Source organism: Heteronotia binoei, chromosome 17 (assembly GCF_032191835.1).
Source record: "Heteronotia binoei isolate CCM8104 ecotype False Entrance Well chromosome 17, APGP_CSIRO_Hbin_v1, whole genome shotgun sequence".
Taxonomy (NCBI): Eukaryota; Metazoa; Chordata; class Lepidosauria; order Squamata; family Gekkonidae; genus Heteronotia; species Heteronotia binoei.
In genome coordinates this window covers 41,890,127-41,916,045 of record NC_083239.1, presented here as the reverse complement: position 1 = coordinate 41,916,045, position 25,919 = coordinate 41,890,127, and the positions used below count along the sequence as shown (strand labels likewise).

At 49.2% G+C, this 25,919-nt stretch overlaps 1 protein-coding gene across 1 annotated transcript; it reads right to left on the bottom strand.

The window, feature by feature from the left end:
* Nucleotides 1-3,540: 3,540 nt before the first annotated feature.
* Nucleotides 3,541-22,274, bottom strand: LOC132586066 (heat shock cognate 71 kDa protein-like). Its single transcript, XM_060258005.1, has 9 exons — nucleotides 22,158-22,274; nucleotides 16,215-16,424; nucleotides 14,398-14,603; nucleotides 13,799-13,951; nucleotides 12,133-12,688; nucleotides 10,073-10,275; nucleotides 7,516-7,714; nucleotides 7,168-7,400; nucleotides 3,541-3,982 (listed from the first exon to the last, which is right to left on the bottom strand). Exons 2-9 carry the CDS (start codon nucleotides 16,417-16,419, stop codon nucleotides 3,800-3,802), a joined length of 1,938 nt encoding a protein of 645 aa, XP_060113988.1. The 5' UTR covers nucleotides 16,420-16,424; nucleotides 22,158-22,274; the 3' UTR covers nucleotides 3,541-3,799.
* Nucleotides 22,275-25,919: the final 3,645 nt, after the last annotated feature.

Genomic DNA, 25,919 nt, shown 5'->3' with positions numbered 1-25,919 from the left:
GAGCATAGGTCTATCAATGGTTAGTAGCCATGGTGGCAGAGGGAAATCTCCACATACGGAGGTACTAAACCCAGGAAGCAACATCAGGGGAAGGTCATGACCTCTGTGCCGTTGTTGGCCCTCCAGAGGAATTGGTTGGCCCCTGTGGCAGACAGGATGCTGGACTCGAAGGATAACTGGTCTGATCCAGCAAGGCTTTTGTTCCTATGAAGGCCTCGGACTCTATGCCCTATGAGTTGGAGGCTAAAAAAACTGAGCTAGCTCAAACTAAGTCAGCTTAGAGGGAACACTGCTCATTGGTCTGATCCAGCAGGGCTCTTCCGATGTTCTTATGAAGGCCTCGGCTTCTCTGCCCTGTTGTTGGCCCTCCAGAGGAACTGGTTGACCACCGTGTGAGACAGGATGTTGGACTAGATGGACCCTCACTGGTCTCATCCAGCAGGGTTCTTCTGATGTTCTTATGAAGGCCTCGGCCTCTGTGCCCTGTTGCTGGCCCTCCAGAGGAACTGGTTGACCACCGTGTGAGACAGGATGTTGGACTAGATGGACCCTCACTGGTCTCATCCAGCAGGCCTCTTCTGATGTTCTTATGAAGGTCTCGGCCTCTGTGCCCTGCTGCTGGCCCTCCAGAGGAACTGGCTGGCCAGTGTGAGACAGGATGCTGGACTAGATGGACTACTGGGCTGCTCTAGCAGGGCTCTTCTTAATACTGAACAAAAGCCCAGAAGACCCTTAGTAAAGAATTCCATACATGGAAATGTAGTTTATCTGAGAGACAGAACTGTTGGTGTCCTTGGCCTGTCCCCGTTTCTCACTACAGGACTGCAGGGAGAACTGAGAGCCAGCCTGGTACAGTAGTTAAATCTTAAGACTATGATCTGGGAAAGCCAGGTTCGAATCCCAGTTCTGCCACTGAAGTTTGCTGAGCAACCTTAGAGCCAGTCATACACACTCAGCTTAACATACCTCACGGGGCTGTTGTGGTGATAAAATGGAGGAATGATACAAACTTTTAGGTATAAACTGCTGGCCTTTTAGTAAGTGGGGTGGGGGAAAGGAACCTCACTATTTTTAATTTTTTGGGTATTTGTGTCCACATCTGGATGCCACAGCGACCTCTGGTGACCGACCCCTACCGGGGGCCTGGAGAATATATTCAGAGGTAGCTGAATAAAGTCTGCCTCTGCCTCCAGAGCCCGATATTCCAAGGTCAAGAAATCATTAACCTAAAAAAGAACCATTAAGTTACTGACTCACTCCTAACACGAGGTCACCGCTTGGCATACCTGTGTTAAACCAACTATTCCAGTCTCGGATAGTTATGTTATATGGGAAATGAATCAAACGCCTGTCCCATTTAGAACAGCAACAAATCAATGAAGTTACGCCACGCTGAACTTCAGGACAATTCTACCTTTGGGGAATCACGTCTCTCAAGTTTACAAAAGGATGCTTGAATTTTCTTGCTAAATATGTTGGAGGGAAGCAATAAGCTTGTCTCACTCCCCCCCCCCCCCCCCATTTATAGCTGCACTGTTGGGCTGGGTCATATCAGGTTGGGTTGTCAGGCCAGGCCATGTGTGTACCTATTTAAGATTAGGTAGCAGAGATATAAGCTTTATAAAGGACACAGACAAACACAATTAAAGATTTTTTTTAAAAAAAAACCTTAAAATATGCTTAAAACACTAGCCCTTGTTGGTCTTAAAGGCGCTTGCTTTGCATTTCTTCCATGGAATCCAGGGAACTGGGCAAAGGAAACTCTGTCTCTTTCCTTTCTTCCTCAGGGGACCAGAAGGGGCAGGAGCTTAAGCCAATAGAAGGAAGAGAGGCTTGGTTCAATAGCTCTGCCGTGTGATTGAGCGCCTGGCAAGGCAAGCTCTGCCTCCCCCCCCCTTCCTTCCCGAGGAACCTCAGCCAATGGAGAAAATAGAGGCTTTGCTCTGTAGCTCTTGTGCGATTGAGCAAGCCTTGCAAAGCAAGCTGTGATGAAGGAAGCGAGAGGGAGAAGGAAGAAGATGACTAGTTGCTTCGGTGCCTGATTGGAGCCCTCTGGGAGCCTGATTAGGCCCTTAGGCTGCATTGACACCCCTGGCCTAGTGCCATTTGGTAGATAGGCCTGGTCTCACCAGTTGAGCAGAAAGCATCAAGTCACATAGGGTTTTCAAGGCCAGAACACAACCATGGTTTGCCATCGCCTGCCTCAGCACAGCAACCCTGGAACTCCTTGGTGGTCTTCCATCCAAGTATTAACCAAGCACAGCCCTACTCAAAACCCAAAGAATTGGTGGGGTCTTCACTTCAATGTAGACAGCCCATGTGGCTTGCATACTCTAGTGCAAGGGTCCACAACCCCCGGGCCGGTACCAGTCCGTGGCCTGTTAGCAACCGGGCCGTGAGTTGTATAATTATTTCATTATATATTACAATGCAGTAATAAGACAATGGGATTTATATCCTGCCCTCCACTCCAAATTTCAGAGTCTCAGAGCGGCTCACAATCTCCTTTACCTTCCTCCCCCACAACAGACACCCTGTGAGGTGGGAGGCTCTCCCCAGAAACTGCCCTTTCAAGGACAACTCCTGCTAGAGCTATGGCTGACCCAAGGGCATTCCAGCAGCTGCAAGTGGAGTGGGGAATCAAGCCCGGTCCTCCCAGATAAGAGTCTGCACACTTCACCACACCAAATTATTAGAAATAAAGTGCACAATGGTATCATCCCAAAACCGCTGCACCCCTCCACCCTCCCCAGTCCATAGAAAAACTGTCTTCCATAAAACCAGTCCCTGGTGCCCAAAAGGTTGGGGGCCGCTGTTCTAGTGACTTCAAGGTCTCTGGCAGACTTTCTCCAGTACAACACAGGGTCTGAATTTAGGAAATCAGTGTACAAATCATGTGGTCTATCACAAAATAGCACCTGCTGTCCACATTAGTCTCATGCGAGGGAGCAATGCTTGGTGGCCTCTAATTCCCCACTTAAAAGTCTTGGCCACTTCGATTTGAATGCCAGTCCTTCCCAGTGCCAAGTACCAGTGGAATACCAACATCTACCTTAGATCTTTCAAAGCAACAATATGCTCTCCCCTCCCCATATTAATGACTCTGGAACATTCCATTCATTGAAATTACAATCTGGAGTGTTGGGCTCCCACCAAAGCGATTAACCGATTTGGGAGCTGGTTTAAACACTCAACCAGCCATCTGCAGACATTCCAGGGCCTACTTTTCCGCTTCTGCTCCCCACCGTTTATAACCTCATCCCTTATACCTTTTTCCATCTCATTCAGGATGCACTAACAAAAACATTTCCTCTTCCGCCAGGCTAAAAAAAGCCTGTGATGTGAATTGGAAGTCGCTTGGACATAATGCAAAAATCTTTCCTATGATTGGAAAATTGGCAGCTTGAAAAGGGCGAGGTTGAGAGCATCATGTTCTATGATGACTTGGTGGGGCAGGGAAACAGATGCATATAAGTGTGTGTGGGGAACAGAAGTGCGTGTCCTTAATTTTTGTAGACATAAACCACACTGACACCAAGATAGCAGGATGACAAAATGCAATAATTTATTCATGTGAACACCACCTAAAGATGTCTCACTGTGGCGAGAACGCCCAACTCAGTCACAGAGCAGAAAAAAAAAAAGAGGGAGGAGATTAAAGAGTGAAGAAGCTCAGAGCGGGACGAAGATACAGGGTAGACGGAGATGGTTCTAAGGACAAAGTGGGACTGAAGGAAGCCCTGTGACTGCTGGACTTCCGTGCCTCTTCCATGCAGGTTGTCGGATGCAGGGAGGGGCCTCAATCCACCTCTTCGATGGTGGGGCCGGAGGAGCCGCCGCCCCCAGCCCCGCCTGCTCCGGGAAAGCCGCCGGGCATCCCCCCAGGCATGCCTCCAGCCCCCTGGTACAGCTTGGTGATGATGGGGTTGCAGACGTTCTGCAGCTCCTTCTGTTGGTGCTCATACTCTTCTTTTTCGGCCATCTGTAAAGGAAGAGAGGGAGCAGGAAACAGGTTACGGTCTGAGTTCCTTGCCAAACCCTGTAAGGACCTTGGAGGAAGATATCAACTCTGCTCCTGTCCACTCTAGCACCTGTTAAAAGAAGGATCGTGGCTCAGCGGTAGGGCGTCTGTTTGGTGCGTGGAAAATCTCAGGTTCAATCCCCAGCATCTCCAGTTAAATCAGGGGCAGCCGAACTTGCTTGACATAAGAGCCACACAGAGTAAGCATCAGATGTTTAAAGAAGATATTGGATTTATATCCTGCCCTGTACTCTGAATCTCAAGAGTCTGAGAGCAGCTCAGCCTCCTTTACCTTCCCATCCTCCCCAATCACCACAACAGACACCCTGTGAGGTAGGTGGGGCTGAGAGAGCTCTTACAGCAGCTGCCCTTTCAAGGACAACCTCTGCCAGAGCTATGGCTGACCCAAGGCCATTTTCAGCAGCTGCAAATGAAGGCGTGGGGAATCAAACCTGGTTCTCCCAGAGAAGAGTCCATGCACTTAACCACTAAACCAAACTGGCTCACCAGTTTGAGAGCCACAAGACATGAACGTCAGAGGCTGGAGCTGTAAAGAAGGAAGGCAGGTAGGCAACTGATGGGGGAGGGAGAGGTGGAAAGAAAGCAACTTGAACTTTAAATGCCTTCTCCAAGCTTTTGGCTGGCTCGGTGAAGTGATTTAAAGAAACAAATGCCTTCTCCAAGCTGGCCGATAGGGTGCTATGGGCTTCGAGAGCCAGACAATGTGTGTGAAAGAGCCACATGTGGCTCTCAAGCCGCAGTTTGGCCACCTCTGAGTTAAATGATACGTTAACAGGGTGATGTGAAAAACCTCTACTGGAGACCCTGAAGCGCTTATGCCAATCTGAGCAGACCAAACTGACTTTGCTGTACCAAGAGGGTAAAGTGCTGAAGACCACCCCTCCTCCCACAGAAGCCCATTTTTAAACTTGGGATGGAGAAAGCTCACAAAAAAGACTTTTTAGAAGGCCGATGGAAAAAGCCTTTTCATTTAAAAAAAAATGTGGAAGTCAGACAAATGCAGCTATTTTACTGCTGATATTTATTGCACTTAACTAAATAGGAAACTGAAACTTTTGTTTATGCACTGCAGTATGAATTATGTACATGCATAATGCCACTTGCATTTTTTTTGTATTAAGTGCATTGCATGCTAGGCATTAACTGCCTCTTCTAAAGAATTCTGGGACTTGCAGTTTAAGACACTACAACTCTTCCCACAGATATGCGCCTTTGGCCTTCTCACAGACTACAGCTCCCAGGAGTCCTCATCCCACAGGAAAGGAAGTTTTAATGTCTCAGCCAATCCCTTCAAGAAACTCCGCAGCCACAGGCCATAGTTAAGTTTGGATGGCTTTGCTGCCTCCTAGTGGAACAGCAGTGTACCTTGCGGAGCAGTGGGGTTAGAACGAATAAAAAGTACTTCTTCACCCAAAGGGTGATTAACACGTGGAATTCACCTCCACAGGAGGTGGTAGCAGCTACAAGCACTTGAGGGGACTGGATAAACATATGGAGCAGAGGTCCATCAGTGGCTATTAGCCACAAAGTATAGATGGAACTCTGTCTGGGGCAGTGATGCTCTGTATTCTTGGTGCTGGGGGGGGTCGGCAGCAGTGGGAGGGCTTCTAGTGTCCTGGTCCCACTGGTGGACCTCCTGATGGCCTCTGGGTTTTTTGGCCACTGTGTGACACAGAGTGTTGTACTGGCTGGGCCATTGGCCTGATCCAACATGGCTTCTCTTATCAACTGGCCCCAATTTCAGCCTGAACGACAATTCCTGGCAAATTGGGGGAGAATCAAGCTTCTAAGTAAGGATTCTTCCCTCCATGGAAGCAAGGAAAGGACTTCTGCTCGCAAATGAACATATGAAGCTGCCTTATACTGAATTAGACCCTGAGTCCATCAAAGTCAGTGTTGTCTACTCAGACTGGCAGCGGCTCTCCAGGGTCTCAAGCTGAGGTTTTGCATGCCTATTTGCCTGGACCCTTTTAGTTGGGAGATGCCAGGGACTGAACCTGGGACCTTCTGCTTACCAAGCAGATGCTCTACCACTGAGCCACCGTCCCTCTGGCTCTGCAGCTTCCCCAGAACTAAAATGACACCCTCTCTTTGGTACTTGCAATTAAGCAAAGACATGCAAAACGTCACTTTCAGGCTGTTTTTTATCCTACCCGTCCTTCCTAGAACTGTGCAGCCTACTTAGTGAACAGTTGCCAGCCTCCAGGTAGGCCCTGGAGATCTCCCAGTATTGCAGGTTGATCCCCAGACTACAGAGATCAACCCACTGCAGGAAATGGCTGCTTGAAGGGTGGACTACGGTATTACGCTCCCCCGATGAGGTTTTGCTGCTCCCCGAACTTCACCTTTTAAAATCCCCAGGAGTTTCCCCAAAGCTGGAATGAGCAATGCTAAATTAATGGGTACGTCCTGGTATAAACTCCGGACTCTACTACAGACCAACTCGAAATCATTTTAAGTGTTTATATCGGGGCTGGCCAAACTTGCTTAACGTAAGAGCCACGTAGAATAAATGTCACATGTCTGAGAGCCACAAGACACAGACGTCAGATGTTTGAAAGCCGCACGGCAGGAGGAAAGGCAGGCAAAATGGATGGGAGAGGTGAAAAGAAAGCAACTTTTAACTGCATTCTCCAAGGCACCAGCTTTGCTTTGCTTGGGGAAGTGATTTAAAGAGAGAAATACTTTCTCCAAGTTGGCCGATAGGGGGTGGGGGCTTCTGAGAGCCACCCGGTGGGTGTCAAAGTACCACATGTGGCTCCCGAGCCGCAGTTTGGCCACGCCTGGTTTATATCCTTTCGCAACTAACACACAAAAGTAAGAGGCCCAGTTAGACCATAAAATAGCTGGATGGGCTGGGCTCAATGGTCCCTCTAAGATATGGAGTCTTCTGAGCAAAAACTCCACTTCATGAGCGATTGGCGTTTGAAGATGTGAGCAGCCATTGGGCTACTGCATAAACTAGTTTGCTCTGGGGCCATCTCTCCTGAGATAAGACAAATATGTGAGAGCCAAAGGCTAAAAAAACTGTGAGCTGGCTCACACTAACTCAGCTCACAGGGAACACTGGCTGGGCCCCATCTGGCCCGCCACGAATTCGACCTCTGCCCCCTCGGCAAACTCACCTGGTTCCTGTCAAGCCAGGAAATGACCTCGTTGCACTTGTCCAGGATCTTCTGCTTGTCCTCCGGGGACAGCTTGTCCTTGAGCTTCTCGTCCTCAGCCGTGCTCTTCATGTTGAAGGCCAGCGATTCCAGGGAGTTCTTGGCCGCGATCTTCTCCCTCTGGACCTCATCCTCGGCCTTGTACTGCTCGGCCTCCTGCACCATGCGCTCAATCTCCTCTTTGCTGAGGCGGCCTGGGGCGGGGAGGAGCAGCCAATCAGACGCAAAGAAAGGGGAAGCAAGACCACGAATACTCCAGGCAAGGGACCCATGGCTGCCTTCCTCTCAACCCCTCTCTTCAAACCTTACCTTTGTCGTTGGTGATGGTGATCTTGTTCTCCTTGCCGGTGCTCTTGTCCACCGCGGAAACGTTGAGGATACCGTTGGCATCAATGTCAAAGGTCACTTCAATCTGGGGGACGCCCCGAGGAGCGGGAGGGATCCCCGTTAACTCAAACTTGCCCAGCAAGTTGTTGTCTTTGGTCATAGCACGCTCTCCTTCATATACCTGCATGGAGGGAAAGACCCCAGTGGATTAGAAAGCAAACCTTAGTGTGAGGGGCACCACACAACAAAGGCAGCTAGAGATCTTTCTTGTGCATCTCAAGGCTTTCCAGTTATTCCGAATAGCAGCCAAATTACTGAGTTATTCCGAATAGCAGCCAAATTACTGAGTTGGTATAAAATGCTGTTCTCATTCTAAGTTGTTGACTGGTGCACAGAAAAAAAATCGAACCAGAACTAGGAAAGTCAAATAAAGACCTCTGAAGCGCTCCAGAAGCCAACCCCCGCCCCAAGCTAAAAGGTTTCTTTTTCTTTTTTTAAAGGAGGAAGGCAAAATGAGAAAGATTCCAGCCCTCGATGCAAAAGGCCTCTGCTCTTCAGTTTGTTCACAATATGCATTGAAGGCTTGGATAAGGGGCTGCTGGGTACAAATGGTTCACGGTGCCCCAAAAGCCTTCCTGGAAGGAGCTGTTTGAATATCATGATGCAACAGCGTTTAAGGTGCTGTTGCTGGTACTGCAGTGATTTTCATGCCAATTATTTTCATGTGGCAGAAATGATAAACTAAAAAAAATAAAATTTTGATGCGTTTCTACTTTGCCTGCCTTTCTCCTTAACAGAATATGAAAGGTAGAGGTTCGACAAAGGTCTCTCCGGCTTTCCTGGCTGCGTAACAAGCCCCCTTAGTCAAGTGGCTTGGGGCTCTTTAGCTTGGAGAAGTGTTGACAGAGGTTTAAAAGACAGAGGTTTACAAGATTATGCATGGGATAGAGAAGGTAAAGAAATTCTTTTCTCCCTTTCTCGCAGTACAAGAACTTGTGGGCACGCAATTAAATTGCTGAGCAGTCAGATTAGAATGGATAAAATTAAAATGGATAAAAGGAAGTCCTTCTTCACCCAAAGGGTGATTAACACGTGGAATTCACTGCCACAGGTGGCGGTGGCTACAAGCATAGCAAGCTTCAACAGGGGGTTGGATAAATATATGGAGCAGAGGTCCATCAGTGGCTATTAGCCACAGAGTACTGATGGATCCCTCTGTCTGGGGCGGTGATACTCTGTATTCTTGGTGGTGGGGTGTGGTAAGGAAACAGTGGGAGGGCTTCTAGTGTCCTGGCTCCACTGATGGACCTTCTGATGGCACCTGGTTTTTTGGCCACTGTGTGACACAGAGTGTTGGACTGGATGGGCCACTGGCCTGATCCAACAGGGCTTCTCTTATGTTCTTATGTGACCAGAGTGGTGGAGTGGATGAGCCATTGGTCTGATGCAACAGGGCTTCTCTTATATTTTTATGTGGCACAGAGTGTTGGACTGGAGGGGCCACTGGCCTGATCCAACAGGGCTTCTCTTATGTTCTTATGTGACACAGAGTGTTGGACTGGAGGGGCCACTGGCCTGATCCAACAGGGCTTCTCTTATGTTCTTATGTGACCAGAGTGGTGGAGTGGATGAGCCATTGGTCTGATGCAACAGGGCTTCTCTTATATTTTTATGTGGCACAGAGTGTTGGACTGGAGGGGCCACTGGCCTGATCCAACAGGGCTTCTCTTATGTTCTTATGTGACACAGAGTGTTGGACTGGAGGGGCCACTGGCCTGATCTAACAGGGCTTCTCTTATGTTCTTATGTGACCAGAGTGGTGGAGTGGATGAGCCATTGGTCTGATGCAACAGGGCTTCTCTTATATTTTTATGTGGCACAGAGTGTTGGACTGGAGGGGCCACTGGCCTGATCCAACAGGGCTTCTCTTATGTTCTTATGTGACACAGAGTGTTGGACTGGAGGGGCCACTGGCCTGATCTAACAGGGCTTCTCTTATGTTCTTATGTGACCAGAGTGGTGGAGTGGATGAGCCATTGGTCTGATGCAACAGGGCTTCTCTTATATTTTTATGTGGCACAGAGTGTTGGACTGGAGGGGCCACTGGCCTGATCCAACAGGGCTTCTCTTATGTTCTTATGTGACACAGAGTGTTGGACTGGAGGGGCCACTGGCCTGATCTAACAGGGCTTCTCTTATGTTCTTATGTGACCAGAGTGGTGGAGTGGATGAGCCATTGGTCTGATGCAACAGGGCTTCTCTTATATTTTTATGTGGCACAGAGTGTTGGACTGGATGGGCCACTGGCCTGATCCAACATGGCTTCTCTTATGTTGGCACAAGATTCCTTCCTCAGAATTCGACTCAAGTTATAGCTAGCAGCACAACACACGTGCACTCAGGGTTCAATTCTCTGGTTCTCTTGCATTAATGCATTATGTTCCCTTGGTGAAGAGCTCTGCTTTCGCGCAAGAGGATCAGGGGATATCTCCCAGCTCAGGGAAGGATCCGAACCACGACCTGCAAAAAGTTCACATACCTGGATGAGCACCCCCGGCTGGTTATCCGAATAGGTGGTGAAGGTCTGCGTCTGCTTGGTGGGAATGGTGGTGTTGCGCTTGATCAGGGCCGTCATCACCCCGCCGGCCGTCTCGATGCCCAAGGAGAGAGGCGTCACGTCCAGCAGGAGGAGATCCTGCACGTTCTCGGACTTGTCCCCACACAAGATGGCGGCCTGGACAGCTGAGGGGGGGGGGGGGGGGAAGAGACAACACCAGCCGGGTCAAGGTGGGAAGGCTGAGTCAGGGACATGTCCAAAAACTCCATTTGGGTTTTGTCTGTCCTGAATTCCCTTTGTTTGCTCAGGAAGGAGGGGAGCTGATTCTTTCCTTCCAGCAGTTAAGAGACTGGCATGGACAACTAAAATGAAACTGCGCTCAAGGGAGTTTTTGCAGGAGAGCAAAAGCGCAGACTTTAATGAGGGACAATAGGACAATTTCAGCACTTGAGGGATTGTTAGTACTAAAAAGTAAGAACTCGTCTGCACCAACTGTAAACAAAATGGTCGTCTGCACCAACTGTAAACAAAATGGTGTCCAGTCTGCTAATGGAGAGTGTCCTGGAATCAGCTTGGGGGTTTTTTTTTGGGGGGGGGGGGGACTGCTCCAGCTCCACATGTCAAAAGCTCTGGTTTGACTCCTGCCACCTTGATTGTATATGCCTTCAACCCAAGGCTTCTCCGCAGCTCTGCAAATGCGGCATACAAGAGCCACTCTGAGTTATGACTGGAGATAGGTTCTGCCCCCTTCCCCTCCATGCAGTTGAAAAAGGGATTACAGGCTCATGGCTAGATACTCTCAAGCTCCTTTTGCTTCTGGTAAACAACTGTATGCGTCTCAAAAAAACAACACCACCACAATGATGATAGGAAGCATCAGTGGAAATACTTTATATGCTCAATGTGGGGAGGAGATTATAACATGCGTAGAATCTCTCAGTGAAACATGACCTAATGAATTCCTGTTCCTAATTTATACAGTCAGCTTTCTTCCCCCTCATCCTCCCCAGTTTCACCCCATCCTTCCTAGTTGTATTACATGCTATACATATGTTCTGGTAATTATACTTATGCACAGTAATCCTCAACTTCATGACTGCAAGTGTTATACTTAGGAAGCAACATTAGATATGACACAACGAAGAAAAGATGGAACGTAAGAGATCACAGAAACGAAAATTTAGAGCCTTCATAACTATACTTGATGTAACGATGTTAAGTTCTTCTTGTCAACTGTGATACACAGAGTAGTACAAAATTTGGGTAGAAAACAGAATAAGCATAAAGACCATGAAGAATTGTCTATGCTTACAGCTATGCCTGTGTGTTCGGCACAGAATAGTGGGTAGAAAACAGAATAGAACGGAGTTTCCCAATAGCAGGGTTGAGACCTGGCACCGGGCCACGGAGCCCCCAACGCTGGGCTGCGGGGCCTCCCATCCCCTGGCCACCCCTGCATTGCGCTCCTCCTCCCTTCCCCACCACAGGCAGGTCTATTTCATGCTGCGTAAACCCTGCCCCGATTGGTGGGAAATCAGCGCTGAGCTCACGCCACGCTGGGCCAAGCCGGCCGCAGTTCGAACAGACCGCGGCTGAAAAGGGCACACGGCTCCTCCCTCACCGGCACTTCCTTTCCATCCAGGAAGTGCCGGCAAGGGAGGAGTGGGCCATGAAGGAGAAGTGTAAAAATAACCGGGCCAGCGGGGGGTGGGGGGGAAGTTTGGGAAACCCTGGAATAGAATAATCAAAAAGACCATAAAGATTTGTCTATGCTTACTGCGATGCCTGTGTGTTGTGCACAAAATAGGAGGTAGAAAACAGAACAGAATAAGCAAAAAAAACCCCATAAAGAATTGTCTATGCTTATAGCTATGCCTGTTTGTGTTCATGTGAGACAGTCACCTACATATACTTGTACTAACGTACTGAATATAAAATTTTGCTGTTTGTGAAAATTAAAAATAATGTATTAAAAAATGTGAAGAGACACTTCTCATTCACTCCTGCTCCAAGCCCCGTGCTCGGGGATTCAGCTTCCTTACCTGCCCCGTAGGCCACCGCTTCATCGGGGTTGATGCTCTTGTTTAGCTCCCTGCCGTTGAAGAAGTCCTGCAGCAACTTCTGGATCTTGGGGATGCGGGTCGACCCGCCGACCAGCACAATGTCGTGCACCTGCGACTTGTCCAGCTTGGCGTCCCGGAGGGCCTTCTCCACAGGCTCCAGGGTGCCCCGGAAGAGATCGGCGTTGAGCTCCTCGAAGCGGGCTCGGGTAATGGAGGTGTAGAAGTCGATGCCCTCATAGAGGGAGTCGATCTCGATGGAGGCCTGGGTGGAGGAGCTCAGGGTGCGCTTGGCCCTCTCGCAGGCCGTGCGCAGCCGCCGGACGGCCCGCTTGTTGTCCGTGATGTCCTTCTTGTGCTTGCGCTTGAACTCGGCCACAAAGTGGTTCACCATGCGGTTGTCAAAGTCCTCCCCACCCAGGTGGGTGTCCCCGGCGGTTGACTTCACCTCAAAGATGCCGTCTTCGATGGTCAGAATCGAGACGTCGAAGGTGCCGCCACCCAGGTCGAAGATTAGGACGTTGCGCTCCCCACCGACCTAGAATAAGGGATATTAATCCAGCAGTCAGGATGGCGCTGTATTTGGGACAAACCAGACCTCAAACACCTGTGCCCGGCACTGAAGGTATTCTGAACTGTCATCAGCATCTACCAGTGTAAAGAGGAAATACAAGAGGCATACAATCTAGAACACGGGTGATGTAGATAACGATTATAGTTTCAATATTTTTAGTCCGTATTCCACTATCATTTAAATACTTAGTAGGAACAGAAAGTTGACACGCAGTTATGCTAATATTCAGGTTTTTGGGATAGTTCAGTGCAGGAATTCGTTAAACTACTATTAAACAGATTATTGCTACTTAGATTCTTTAAAGGAATAGGCAAAAAGTGAGAACTCACCTCAAAATATCATAACAATGTTTAATTATCTGCTTCTACATTTGAAATGTGTACTTTTACTAATAAAATTAATTTTACTTGTTGCATGTAATTATTCATAACACCTGAAAATTTCTGATAAAAATATATTTTTCCCTGCCCCTTTTTTCTCTGCTGTACCCAACTTTTTTGATAATTTTTTTTTTAAAACCCCAAACCCTTAATCACCAGAACCTTTTTGAATCCAACCTTTTTGAGTCTGTGAGTCCTCGGAGTCCCGACAGAAAAAGACTGCAGCCACAAAATGGCTGCCGTAAGTGAAGCCAGCCACAAAATGGCTGCCACAGTATATGTTCAGTCACATAGTGAAGATCTTTGAGCTGTGGGGAGCAGCTGCCACCACCAAAACAATGCTTCTAAAAATCTGCATAGCCAATCGAATGTCACATAGCCAATCGGGAGTCTTGCTGGGCAAGACCTTCACTTGGCCATGCCTACTTTTCTAAAAACACTAAGTGGGCACCAAGAAAGGTGCCAGTGGGTGCTACGTTGGGGACCCCTGTTCTAGAAGCTGCAGATGTTAACATAGTCCAGTTGACATGTACCAGTCGACATATACCAAGAGAAAAAGTTCATAACCCACTAAGCCAGACTGATAACAAACTCTGAACTTGATTCAGCTATTATAAAACCCTCTGGAAAATCCCAGGATTCAATATTTTCACCCACACCATTGAACAGGATCAACCCTATCCTTCCTCCTCACCTTTTTATCCAACCCGTAAGCAATGGCCGCCGCTGTAGGTTCGTTGATGATGCGAAGCACATTCAAACCCGCAATGGTGCCAGCATCCTTGGTGGCCTGCCGCTGGGAGTCGTTAAAGTAGGCCGGGACCGTAATTACGGCGTTTGTGATACACTTGGGGGAAGAGAAGAAGAGAGGAACAAAGATGTCAGTATGAATTAAGGCTACTTTGCCTCATGTTGAGTGGGAACCCTTATTCTAGGAATACCAGATAAATTTTCTGTCACACAACATCCCTATGATGTCTGGTTCTTCAAATCCAGTACCCTGGCCCTTGCAGGCCGGTTGCTCAAAGTCAACTATTTCCTCAACACCCTAGAGCCATATTTGCCAGCATGCTGCCACCCTTTCTCTACCTTCAACTTGCACCTTCTTTTCCATTAAGACTTTAAAATAACCCCCAAAGTCTTGTTCCATTACCTCTGAACTCCTGCTAAAATTCAGGGCAGAGACCAGTCAGCTTTGGTTACAAAACTCTAAAGCATAAAATAAGTTGATGAGGCTTCATATAAACACCTCCCATGATGCACAGCTGTGTCAAGAGTCCCTTAGCTACCCACCTTCCCCAAGTAGGCCTCAGCGATTTCCTTCATCTTGGTGAGAACCATAGAGGAGATCTCTTCAGCGTAGAAGGTCTTTGTCTCGCCTTTGTACTCCACCTGCACTTTGGGCCGACCCCCATCGTTGATCACCTGGAAAGGCCAGTGCTTCATGTCTGAGTGGACTACGGGGTCGTCGAAGCGGCGGCCAATCAGGCGCTTGGCATCTAGGAAGAGGAGACACAGGAAAGAAGTCAGCAGAGAAGATTCCACCAGAACTATATCGATTCAGAGGGGAGCAGTGTAGTACAGTGCCAGAGCTTAGGGATGAGAGATCAGAATTCAAATCCTGTTCTCTGCATTGCTCAGTTTGGAGAACCAGTTTGGTGTAGTGTTTACGTGCGCAGACTCTAACCTGGGAGAACTGAGTTTGATTCCTCACTTCTCCTCATGCAGTTGCTGACCCTGGGTCAAGCATAAGTTCTCTCAGAGCTGTTCTCTCAAGAGCAGTTCTCTCATCCCCACCTACACCTCATAGGGTGTCTCTTGTGGGGAGGGGAAGGGAAGGCGATTGTAAGCTGCTCTGAGACTTTGAGTGAAGGGTGAAGTATAAATCCAATCTCTTCTCTCTCTTCTTCTCAAAGGGTGACCCTGGGCTCATACTCCTCTTAGCATAAACAAGCTCAAAGGGTTGGTATGAGGATAAAAACAAGGAAGGGACAATCATGTTCACCACGCCAAATATTCGTGGTGGGGCTAACCCAAGAAAGACACCGCCCCTCCCCCCGGCAGATATCTGGGAAATAAGAGTCATTCAACATTAAATTTATAGCAGCCATTAACAATAGTGGTTTTAGACATGGATGAAGATGGTCGCTTATGTGTTGACAGATATCTCAAAATGGTGGTGGTGGTGGGGTGACACACAGATCGTCGAAGGATTCTGGGAATCACATACTGGCAATCCATAATTAGATCCCGCAATGAATATTTTTATCTCAAAAAAGCAGCTAGTGGGGAAGACTCCACCCTGCTTCAGTTGCTTCCCCAAGACCAGCTACTTCAGACAACTGTTAGCCTCAAGAGAGGACAAGACAAAATAGGCACACCTTTCTTTTCTGTACTGAGGTTCAAAGCAGCTATAAACAAGGGCAATTTTAATCAAGGAAGTAGCTGGAGGGGGAAATAAAATTTTTTCCAGTGCACTAGAGGCCTCTGTCTATGGCAGGGGTCCTCAACCTACGGCCCGCGGGCCAGATGTGGCCCGCTGAGGACATTTATGCGGCCCGCCGGGTTATGGCAAAATCAGACCGGAAGTGACGTTCGACCTAAACTTGCGTTAGCAACGCACACTTCCGGCACTGGGCTGAGGCGGCAGAGACAGAGTGTGAGGTGATACCGAGGTGAGGTGAGTTCCCAGGCCAGGGTGTGTGGTGTGGGGAAGGGAGAGAGATGCAGAAGACGGAGAACTGACGGCCCGCGGCCTTGTACAGTAACGGCAGTCCGGCCCTCCAACAGTCTGAGGGACAGTGAACTGGCCCCCTATTTAAAAAGGTTGAGGACCCCTGGTCTATGGTATGCCCCCCCACACACTTTTTAAGGCTAGATGGCACAGTAGTCAAACCTGACTAGACTTTTAGCTTCAACCTAATTTGGAAATTTCCACTCATTTTCCTCAGAATTTGCTCCCTAGCCCAGAATCAGCCGCTATAGTATTCACCATCCTGAGGTGGAATTGAGCCCACCGCCTTCCCTAGAGCAATTCCTGTATTCTATCCCCGCCCCTCCCGCCAACCTGGAACAGAGGGAACAGCCCCCCCCCCCCCCCGGCTCTTTACCAAAAACGGTGTTGGTGGGATTCATGGCGACTTGGTTCTTGGCAGCATCGCCGATGAGGCGCTCCGTGTCCGTGAAGGCGACATAGCTGGGGGTGGTGCGGTTGCCCTGGTCGTTGGCGATGATCTCCACTTTGCCATGCTGGAAGACGCCCACGCAGGAGTACGTGGTCCCCAGGTCAATGCCTACAGCTGGACCCTTGGACATTTTGGCTGGAAAAAAAGAGACCGGGAGCATTCAGACAAGACGCAGAGTGTGTTTTTGGGTGACCCAATTCCATTCCCAGCCAGGAGGCAGAAGACAACGTATCATCCCCTACATTTCCAAACTGGAGATAAACGTTTTATTTCATTTATATTCCATTTCTCCTCCCTAATAGGCAGGACTTTCTTTGTAGCAGGAATTCCTTTGCATATTAGGCCACAGACCCCTGATGTAGCCAATCCTCCAAGAGCTTAAAGGGCTCTTAATACAGGGCCTACTGTAAGCTCCAGGAAGATTGACTACATCAGCGGTGTGTGGCCTCATATGCAAAGGAGTTCCTGCTACAATAAATACCTGCTAATGGGTACCCAAGGTGGCTTACATCACTCTCCTCCATTTTATCTTCACAACAACCCTCTGAGGTAGGCTAGGGCCAAGAGCACGAGTGGCCCAAATTTCCCCAGAAAACTTCTACGGAAAAGCAGGGATTCACATCTGACTCTGTCAGATCTAAGGCTGACACTCCGACCAGCACACCAAAGCGCCTTCTCCCTCTAGGCTCATTTTGAAAGCCTTGTTTTCCTGCAGGTGTCGTGAAAGTCTAGCTTCTACCCTTAAGACACATCTTTCGCAGAACACAAACAAGAGTCCAGCGTGGGCTCTCTTTAAAAGCAAAGCGGCCACAATTTGATTGAAGTTTCATTACATTCTCCTTTAATGGTGTCTTCCTGGTGTAATCTGATTTTACTGCATTGTTTATAGCCTGCATTATACTGATCTATATTACATGTTTTTTTTTTAAAAAAACAATAATCTTGTACTTTGCTTCCAGAAAGTCAGATGATTAATTAATGAAGCAAATCCTAAATTGCTGCCCAAGCACTTAGCCGAAGAGATAAAAGCAAATTGCTGCAGTTTCAAAACCTTGAACTTCAACTGCAAAGGACAACAGCGCCTATTATCCCTCTTAAATTAAAATCCAAGGGAAACTTTAATATCTAATACAGTAGAGGTGGCTAAACTTGTTTAACATAACATCCACATAGAATAAACACCAGACATTGGAGGGAGGAAGTGAGGGAAGAAGGAAGGCAAATAAACGGCGGGAGGGGGAGGGAAAGAGAGGTGGGAAGAAACCAACTATAACTTTAAAGGCATTCTCCGAGCTGCCAGCTGTTTTGGCTTGGAGAAGTGATTTAAAAAGAGAATTGCCTTCTCCAAGCCAGCTGACAGGGTGGTGAAGGCTTCAAGAGCCACACAATGTGTGTGAAAGAGCCACATGTGGCTCCCAAGCTGCAATTTGGCCACCCTTGTGATTAGGCATTGAGGATATCTCATGTATAGGCCGGGCATTGCTATTTACATTGCTGATTGCGCTCTGCTGGACAGTTCGGGCATGGCATCTTCAGCTGTTTGGAAGTAGCTGGAAAAAGCCATGAGCAGAGGGGGGATTGAGCTTGCTAGCCCGACCGACAGCCAGAGGAGCTGGAATAAAAGCTGCAATTCCCAGACTCCGTAAAACAGCCCTGGAAGTCCCAGTTTCCCCCTGTGCTGATTCCAGAGGCAGCTTCAAAACAGTCAACTGAAACATGAGCTTCCCTGAGTCAGTGCTTGCTTCTTCAGATGCTGTGAAGAGGAAATCATATCCCATGTTTCCATAGGGGAAACGACAGAACAAGTTAAGAGCACGGGAGCAAAGAAGGACAGGGGTGCTCCGGTTGTAAATCTCTCAAGGCTCTGAGCAACCTGATCTAGACTGCCAAACAGTAAAAGAATCCTAGAATCCAGGGCTTTTTTTGTAGCAGGAGCTCCTTTGCATATTAGGCCATGCACCCCTGATGTAGACAATCCTCCAAGAGCTTACAGGGTTCTTATTACAGAACCTTCAAGCGCAGGAGTCGGGATGTCAGGATGATGCAGGGGAAGTCATGAAATCTGGAATCTTAGATGTTTGGAAGTAGCTGGAAAAAGCCATGGAAGGAGGGGGGGAATTCCACTTGCTGGCCCGACCCAACAGCCAGAGCGGTTGGAATAAAAGCTGCCATTTCCAGACTCCATACAACAGCCCTACAAGGCCCAGTTTTCCCTTCTGCTGCAGCCTTAAGTCTGAGACTGATCAATCACGTCTGCAGACCGACTGCTGTCAAAGCCACAACTTAAGACAGCCAGCTTTGATTAAGACTGGGATCCGGAAGATTGAGGTCCAAATCTCCTCCGCTCACCCATGGAAGCTCGCTGAGTGACCTTGGATCACACACTCTCAGCCGAGGCCTACCTTACAGGGTCGTTGAGAAGATGGAAAGAGGGGGTGGGAATGTTGCAAGCCACACTGGGGAGAAATGGGAACATAAACAAAGCAAACTATCTTGTATCCAGTGTGTTGGAATGGTAGATTAAGCATTCCACGGGCTTCCTGCCATGAAAACAGACTCTGAAACAGCCAATTTAAGGGTGCAATTCACACTACACTAAATAACTGGTTTTGCAACTGGATTTTTACTGTGCAAGAAAAGCAAAAATCCAGTTGCAAAACACGTTTTTAGCGCAGTGTGCATGCACCCTAAGACTCAAGCACCCACCTCAATAGGGTAATTCTCTCTGTCAGTTCAGCACAACAGACCACACAAGGTTTACAACGCCCTAGTACTGACAACGTACGTCTATACATAATCCTAACAGGTTTAGAAAAATATTCCTGAAGCCCAATTGCCAGCATAGTGACTTGCTCACAAAGCAATGTACAGCAAGCTCCTGAATTAAAAGAAACAGATCTCTCCTTGTGCTCTGGATGGTGCATTAAAGGCAGGAAGGGCACACCTTACCCCACAACCATGTGGGGCAGAACACGGAAGGAATTTGCAGTGGTCAACCACTGCTCAGGGGAGGAGAGTCCCAGAACATCTCAGATTCCAGCCCTAGCTGTTCAAAGGAGGCTAGGAACTCCTAACTCACCCCCCCCCCCCATGTACGAGCTTAACAACTGCAATGGAGTCTGTGCATGCTCAGAGACTCTTCTCAGACTAGCAAGGCACTACAAATAGTCTCCCGCTCTGCAGGATGGGAATGGCTCGGGTTCTAGGACTAGGATCTTTGGAAAAGGGGAAATCGAAGGATCTAAGACTGGCTGCAGAACTGTCACACAAGCGGGGGGCATTGGTGCCAGCCCCTCTACCAGAGCTGCCTTTTGCATTAGCTGACATTCATCTAACAAAACAGCGCCCCCCCCCCTCAAAAGAAAAAAAAAACTGCATCAAGTTTTGCAGGGGCTGGCATCAACTGAAATCCAGCCCTGGAGCCAGCCAACGCGCAGGCATTTTTGTTTGCAAAAAGGCGGCAGATCGCTCCGCTTCAGGGAGGGCACGCAAGGGAAGTCCCTGGCACGGAGCCTCCAAAGTCTGAAGGGCACAGCTGTTGCCCGCGATAAGAGCCCGCCAGCCCCACAGCCTGGCTTTGCCCATGTCAGGAACAGCTGCACAGGAAAAGGGGCGGAGACACCCTCTTGTGGGTGGCGACCCTTCCAGAACAGAGTCCGACGGCGTGCTTCCCCCCCCCCTCCCGAATTTTCTAGAACTTCTGCAGAGGGCTTGAGAGATTGCAGCGAGAGAAGATCCAAACCCTGGAGCTGACAAACCAACAGGATTTCTCTCTCTCCCCCCCCAACAGCATCCAACTCTCAAACCCAATCTACGTTCCCACGGCTGACCCCCCACCCCTAGAGCCCATTGCTTGTCCAAACCTAAAAAGACAGGCCAGGCATCCTAACCCCTCTACTCTCCTAAATGCCCTGAATTCCAGCACTTCTGGTTGCAAAAGAAAGCAGCAAAATCCCCTCCGAATCACTGTTCTGCTCCAGAACTTTCTGGAATGCAAGAGTTCCTCTCTAGGCTATGTAAGGTGGGGGAGAGAAAAACAGTGTAGTGGAAAAGAGGCAGTGGAAAAGAGGGGGCTGTTTTGGTTCTGCAGCTTCCTGGAGGGTTTTAGCCCCAGCGCCTTTTGGTTCCATATGTTCAGCCCCAGAAAAGAGCTTCCCCACACCTAGCGGGTGGGGAAGACAGCTTGTCAAACTTCACCCCGTATGTCTGAACGCTGTTTTTAAGGCAGAAATAGTGGGAAATGCCCCAAATGTGGGAAAATCCAGTTAGAAAGAGGTTTGGTTCCTCTCGCGAAGTAAAGCCCAGGGAAGACCCCCTCCAAATTAAGGGGAACTAAATACAAGCCATTTCTTTTGCTGTCCAGATAATCAAATTCCTCTCCCCCCCCCCATCAATGGGGCATCTAACACTATAGCCCCCTCTTGAATCAAACACAGCTAGAGAACTACAGCACTCCACAGAAAAGCCTGTTCAACGCACCAGAGAAGAAGCCGCCTTCCTTCCACCCCCTTGAATGGAGGTTACCCCCCCCGCCCCCCCACAGCTGTGTCCTGTGTGGTCAACTTCTCCCCCAGACTCGCTGTGCTTTAAAGCAACAACTTGTGGGCAAGATCAGTTTGCAGAGAGGGTAGAGGTATTCTCTTTCCCATTCATCCGCAAGCAACGCCAAGCAGAAGAGCGACAAGACCTAGCGGTCAGTTGGCATTGGCAATTTTTTGACCAGGTCCGGCTTAAACGCAATGGAGAGAGGGGCTGTCCCTCCCTTTGGCTTCCCTCGATTGACGGCTGGGCTGGGCGTAGAAAGAAGTGTGACACTCTCACAGGTAGGCAACCTGCTCAGACACCTTCTTATCCTTTGGGGCGGGATAAAGGCAGGCAGGCAAATGCTTGCAAAATGGTTGCAATTGCAAAAAGCCCCTGTTGGAATATATCCATCCTCCCCCTCCTGTTTTTTGTGTCCCAATATTGGCTGCAAAGGGGGGAGGGGGGCGCCGGAGGAGGATTTTCCAGGCAAAGCTGGAAATCAGGAGGATCCATTAAAACTCCCCACCTCCCTCCAACTATGAACACCTAAGTGCAATCCTTCCCCACTTTTGGAAGCGCAGAAGTAGACACCAACCCAGGAGTCCCGGCTCCCCACTATCCCTCCCAACTCGCCTAATTAAGATACGTTAATTAAGACACGCACGAAAGAAAAAATGTAACCCCCCTCCCCGCCCATTGCTATTTACCCCCTCTACACTCCGTTCATTGGCGCTTTCGTACCGAGGCGTGCAGACATGAGCCTACGCGCGTTTACTCGGGAGTAAACCAAACCCCGCTTGCGCGCCTTTTGCATTTTCCAGCAAACTTGTTTAGAATCGGGCTGCAGGTCTCAAGTGCAGGGCTCCCGGTATCCCCCCCTCTCAAAAGTAAAGGACCCCCCCCCCGCAAGCTGTTTATCTCTTCGAAAACAGGACCCCGCAGCCCCTCCGAAACGGTGCCGGGGCTCAGATTTACCCGGTAAATCCAACCAACTCTTCGCTTTAATTATCTGCGCTATGCTCAAGAACGCTCTTGTCAATCTTTTCGAAACCCTTTCGTCGTTCCAAAACAGGTCCCGGGGCTGTAGGGAAACCCTCTACCCCACTCATTCGCAGGCAACAATATGTCCCAAACGCAACTTCCTTGCTCGAAAACATAAACCCCGAGCTGCAGAAACAAGCCTTCGACGCCCCTCCATCCCGACTCCTCCAGCTGAGCTCCGGAGCGAGCCCTCTCTCCCGTCTAAACACCCGATCTGCGCATCTGTCAACAACTACGCAACGCCAGCAACTTCGGGTCCGGGCGGCTCGTTCTGATTTCTCCTCCAGCCCCCTTGCGTGGTACCTTTTCTACTCTGCGATCGCCTCTATTTCGCACTGCGCCAAGAGAAAAACCCCGAGTCTTCCCCGCGCTTGGAAGCCAGTCTCCTGCACCGTGCACACGCGTGTTTCCCGAACCTACGGCCGCTCGCGCCTCTCCCGGGTTTTATAAGCCACCCGCCCTTCCCGTCGCGTCCCCTCCCCTCCCGGCTGGCGCATGACCCCCTCCTCCCGCTCCTAGGGCTCTGACACTTTGCAGAAGCTTCTCGATTTGGCTGGGCTCTGGCGGCCAATCCGGCTCCGGATTAGAGTTGTCAATCAGGCTGGAGGGGGTGGAGTGATTCGAATCGCGGGCCGGGTCGAGCGCCAGCTGTCGCCGCTCGTCCCTCCCGGGAAATGGGTGGGCGGAAAGAGCCGAGGCGGGGTTCGAACTTTCACGAAAGAAGGGTGGCGAGCCGGGGCGGGAGTGCGAGAAGCCTTTCCCCATTTACACCGCAACCGGCGCGACATCCGATCCTGCACAAATGCCTCCGCGCGGGGCCGTGTCCCCAAACGGTGACTTCAGCTTCTAATTTCGCCCTGCTCGTGGGAGTATTTTTGGCCAAAACGGTAGATGGGGCACCAAAGGACAGCAGGGAGGAGTCTGCAAGCCCCACCGGCCGAGCTCTGGTTTTGGAGAGATGCGGCTTGTCAAAAGGTCGTGTGATGGGGCGAAATGGAATGGCTGACTTTCTACTAAAAGGGCATTCGGGATTACAGGATAGATCCAAGTTGGCAGCCGTGTTGGTCTGAAGTGGTGGAACAAAATAGGAGTGGATTGCACCTTTAAGACCAACTGAGTTTTATTCAGAACGTAAGCTTTCGTGTGCTCTCTTACGTTTAGAGAGCACAGGAAAGCTTACGTTCTGAATAAAACTCAGTTGGTCTTAAAGGTGCAACCCACTCCTATTTTGGGATTACAGGAGTTACCGAAATGCAAAACTAGACCCCCTCCCCCGCAATAAAAAAAACGTGCTGTCAATAAAAAAGAGCAACGTCGTTTTGCATTAGTAGGCAAGTTACAGTTTGGTCCAATAAGTTGTATGCGTGTGTAAAATGCTTTAAGGGGGCACCTTACAGTTAGGATCGTCTTCCTTTTGAGTAAATGCTATAATTCAGGGTTTGGTTTGGTCTTTTTAATGCATAGGGTATGGTGTAGCGCTGCAGCAAGGAGCCTCTGCCCCCAAGCTGTTTACGGTTTAAAAACTTACACTGGGCTGCGATTCTAAGGCCACTTTCCTGGAAGTAAGCAGCCCCACTGAATAATATTGCCTGTTTAGGATTGCCCCCTATTAGGTTAGAGGAGGAAGGAACCTGTGATGCTCAATGCTTCCTCTAAGGCAGGGGTCCCAACCCCCCCCCCCCTCCATGGCCTGTTAGCAACCGGCCGGGAGTTGTATATTATATGGTACAATGTAGTAATAATAATAATAATAATAATAAGATGACATTGGGTTTATATCCTGCCTTCTACTCCAAATCTAAGTCTAAGAGTGGCTCACAATCTCCTTTCCCACAACAAACACCCTGTGAGGTGGGTGGGGCTGAGAGAGCTCTCCCAGAAGCTGCCCTTTCAAGGACAACTCCTATGAGAGCTATGACTAACCCAAGGCTATTCCAGCAGCTGCAAGTGGAAGAGTGGGGACTCAAACCCGGTTCTCCCAGATAAGAGTCCGCACACATAACCCCCACACCAGACTAATAGAAATAAAGTGCACAATTGTATCATCCTGAAACCATCCCCCCCCCTTTACCTTCCTCTCCCACAACAGACACCCTGTGAGGTGGGTGGGGCTGAGAGAGCTCCCGGAAGCTGCCCTTTCAAGGACAGCTCTGCAAGAGCTATGACTGACCCAAGGCCATTCCAGCAGCTGCAAGTGGAGGAGTGGGGAATCAAACCCGGTTCTTCCAGATAAGAGTCTGCACACTTCACCACCACAGCAAACTAATAGAAATAAAGTGCACAACTGTATCATCCAGAAACTCCCCCTCCCCCCTAACCCGTGGAAAAATTGTTTTCCACAAAACCGGTCCCTGGTGCCAAAATGTTGGGGGCTGCTGCTCCAAGCCATGGAGTCTTGTGTGCAAAAATTCTACTTTGTGAGTTACTGGCATTAAAGTTGTGAGCGTTTGCATAAATTAGTGTGCTCTGGGGTGTGAGCTGGAGGCTAAAAATCTGCAAGCTAACTCACGCTAACTCAGCTTAGACGGAACACTGGTTGTCACCCACAAACTGCATTCAGTGGTACGCTGCTCTTGAGAATGGAGGCTCCATTCTAGCCCTGACAAGAGGGAGACTGCTGAGGAGGAGGAAAGGAGGGGAAGCTGGGTTGCCAACCTTTTCCTGGGTCCCTGCTCTTGTGCCTTTAACAGCAACTGGGCCTGTGGGCATCCGTCAGCACCTGCACTTAGCTCCCTGCTATGCCAGAGAAATCCTTGTGGATTTCCGCAGATCAGACTGCTGCTAAATCAGATTTTCTCCTAATCGGTTGGCAGCTTTACCCCGGTAGCTAAATGTCAAGCCATAAGCTTGCATGTAACACTGACTTACTCATTATTTTGATTTTTTTTTTTAAGTCCAAGGAAAGGACCTGGACTCATTCCGAGACCATCCTAATGTCCCCTCCTCCTGATATTTATGGACTGAGGTCTAGGATGGTGATGGATGCTCTCAATGGGAGCAATGATTTTTGCACAGAAAACTTTCTGCCGTTCTAAGAGCCCCTTTATTGCTTTCCTGTTTGATTCACGGCTGCACCGGTTACTTTTCAAGATTGCATTATCCCTTAGGAGCGGTAATGGGTTTGCAAGTGGGGGAGGGGAGGGGGATAGTTGGCAGTGACTCCGTGGATGTTGCCGCAGTGGTGCATTTGAGCCTGTAATTTTCCACCCTCAACTTTACGAGGAGTCTTCCTTTCCTCCTGCCCAGCGGCCTTACTCTGAAGCAAGGAGATTCTTTGGCTGAGAAGATTCTGGGCTGCTCTTTTTTTTCCAGCAAAAGAAACCAAAGAGCCAAACCAAAGAGGATGTGACATTTTGCTCCCAGTCTGAAAATAAGGCTGTGGTTGTGTCTTGTGACAGGAAGTCCCAACTTCAACGTTTGGGGGGAGGGCGGCACAGTGGCAAGAGAACCTAGCTCTTGTGTTTCCTCCACACTGCCTACACCTTGGCTTAGTTTTCGTATGCAGCGCAGTGAGGGAATAGAATTGACACTATAGCTGCAGAATTGTACATCTTCCATAAAAAAAAAAAAACCCAAGACCACATTTCTATGGAGTCTTTTACATGAAGAAGAAATCAACTGGTGCGTACAAAGCGCAGCCAGAACTGGAATTATACATTCCATCTCCCAAGAAATGGTGTGTGGGGGAAGGGTTTCGTATAGGCTGTACCCACAGTTGCCAACTGGCCACATACGCACACACACAAAAGTCCTTTTGTAGAAGCTTAATGGTATGTTAAGAGTCCCATGGTGCAGAGTGGTAAAGCTGCAGTACTGCAGTCTGAGCTCTCTGCTCACGACTGAGCACTCTCTGAGCTCTCTGCTCATGAGTTCGATCCCGGCGGAAGTTGGGTTCAGGTAGCCGGCTCAAGGCTGACTCAGCCTTCCATCCTTCCGAGGTCGGTAAAACGAGTACCCAGCTTGCTGGGGGGAAAGTGTATATAACTGCGGAAGGCAATGGCAAACCACCCCATTAAAAAGTCCCCCGTGAAAATGGCAGGATGCAACGTCACCCCAGAGTCGGAA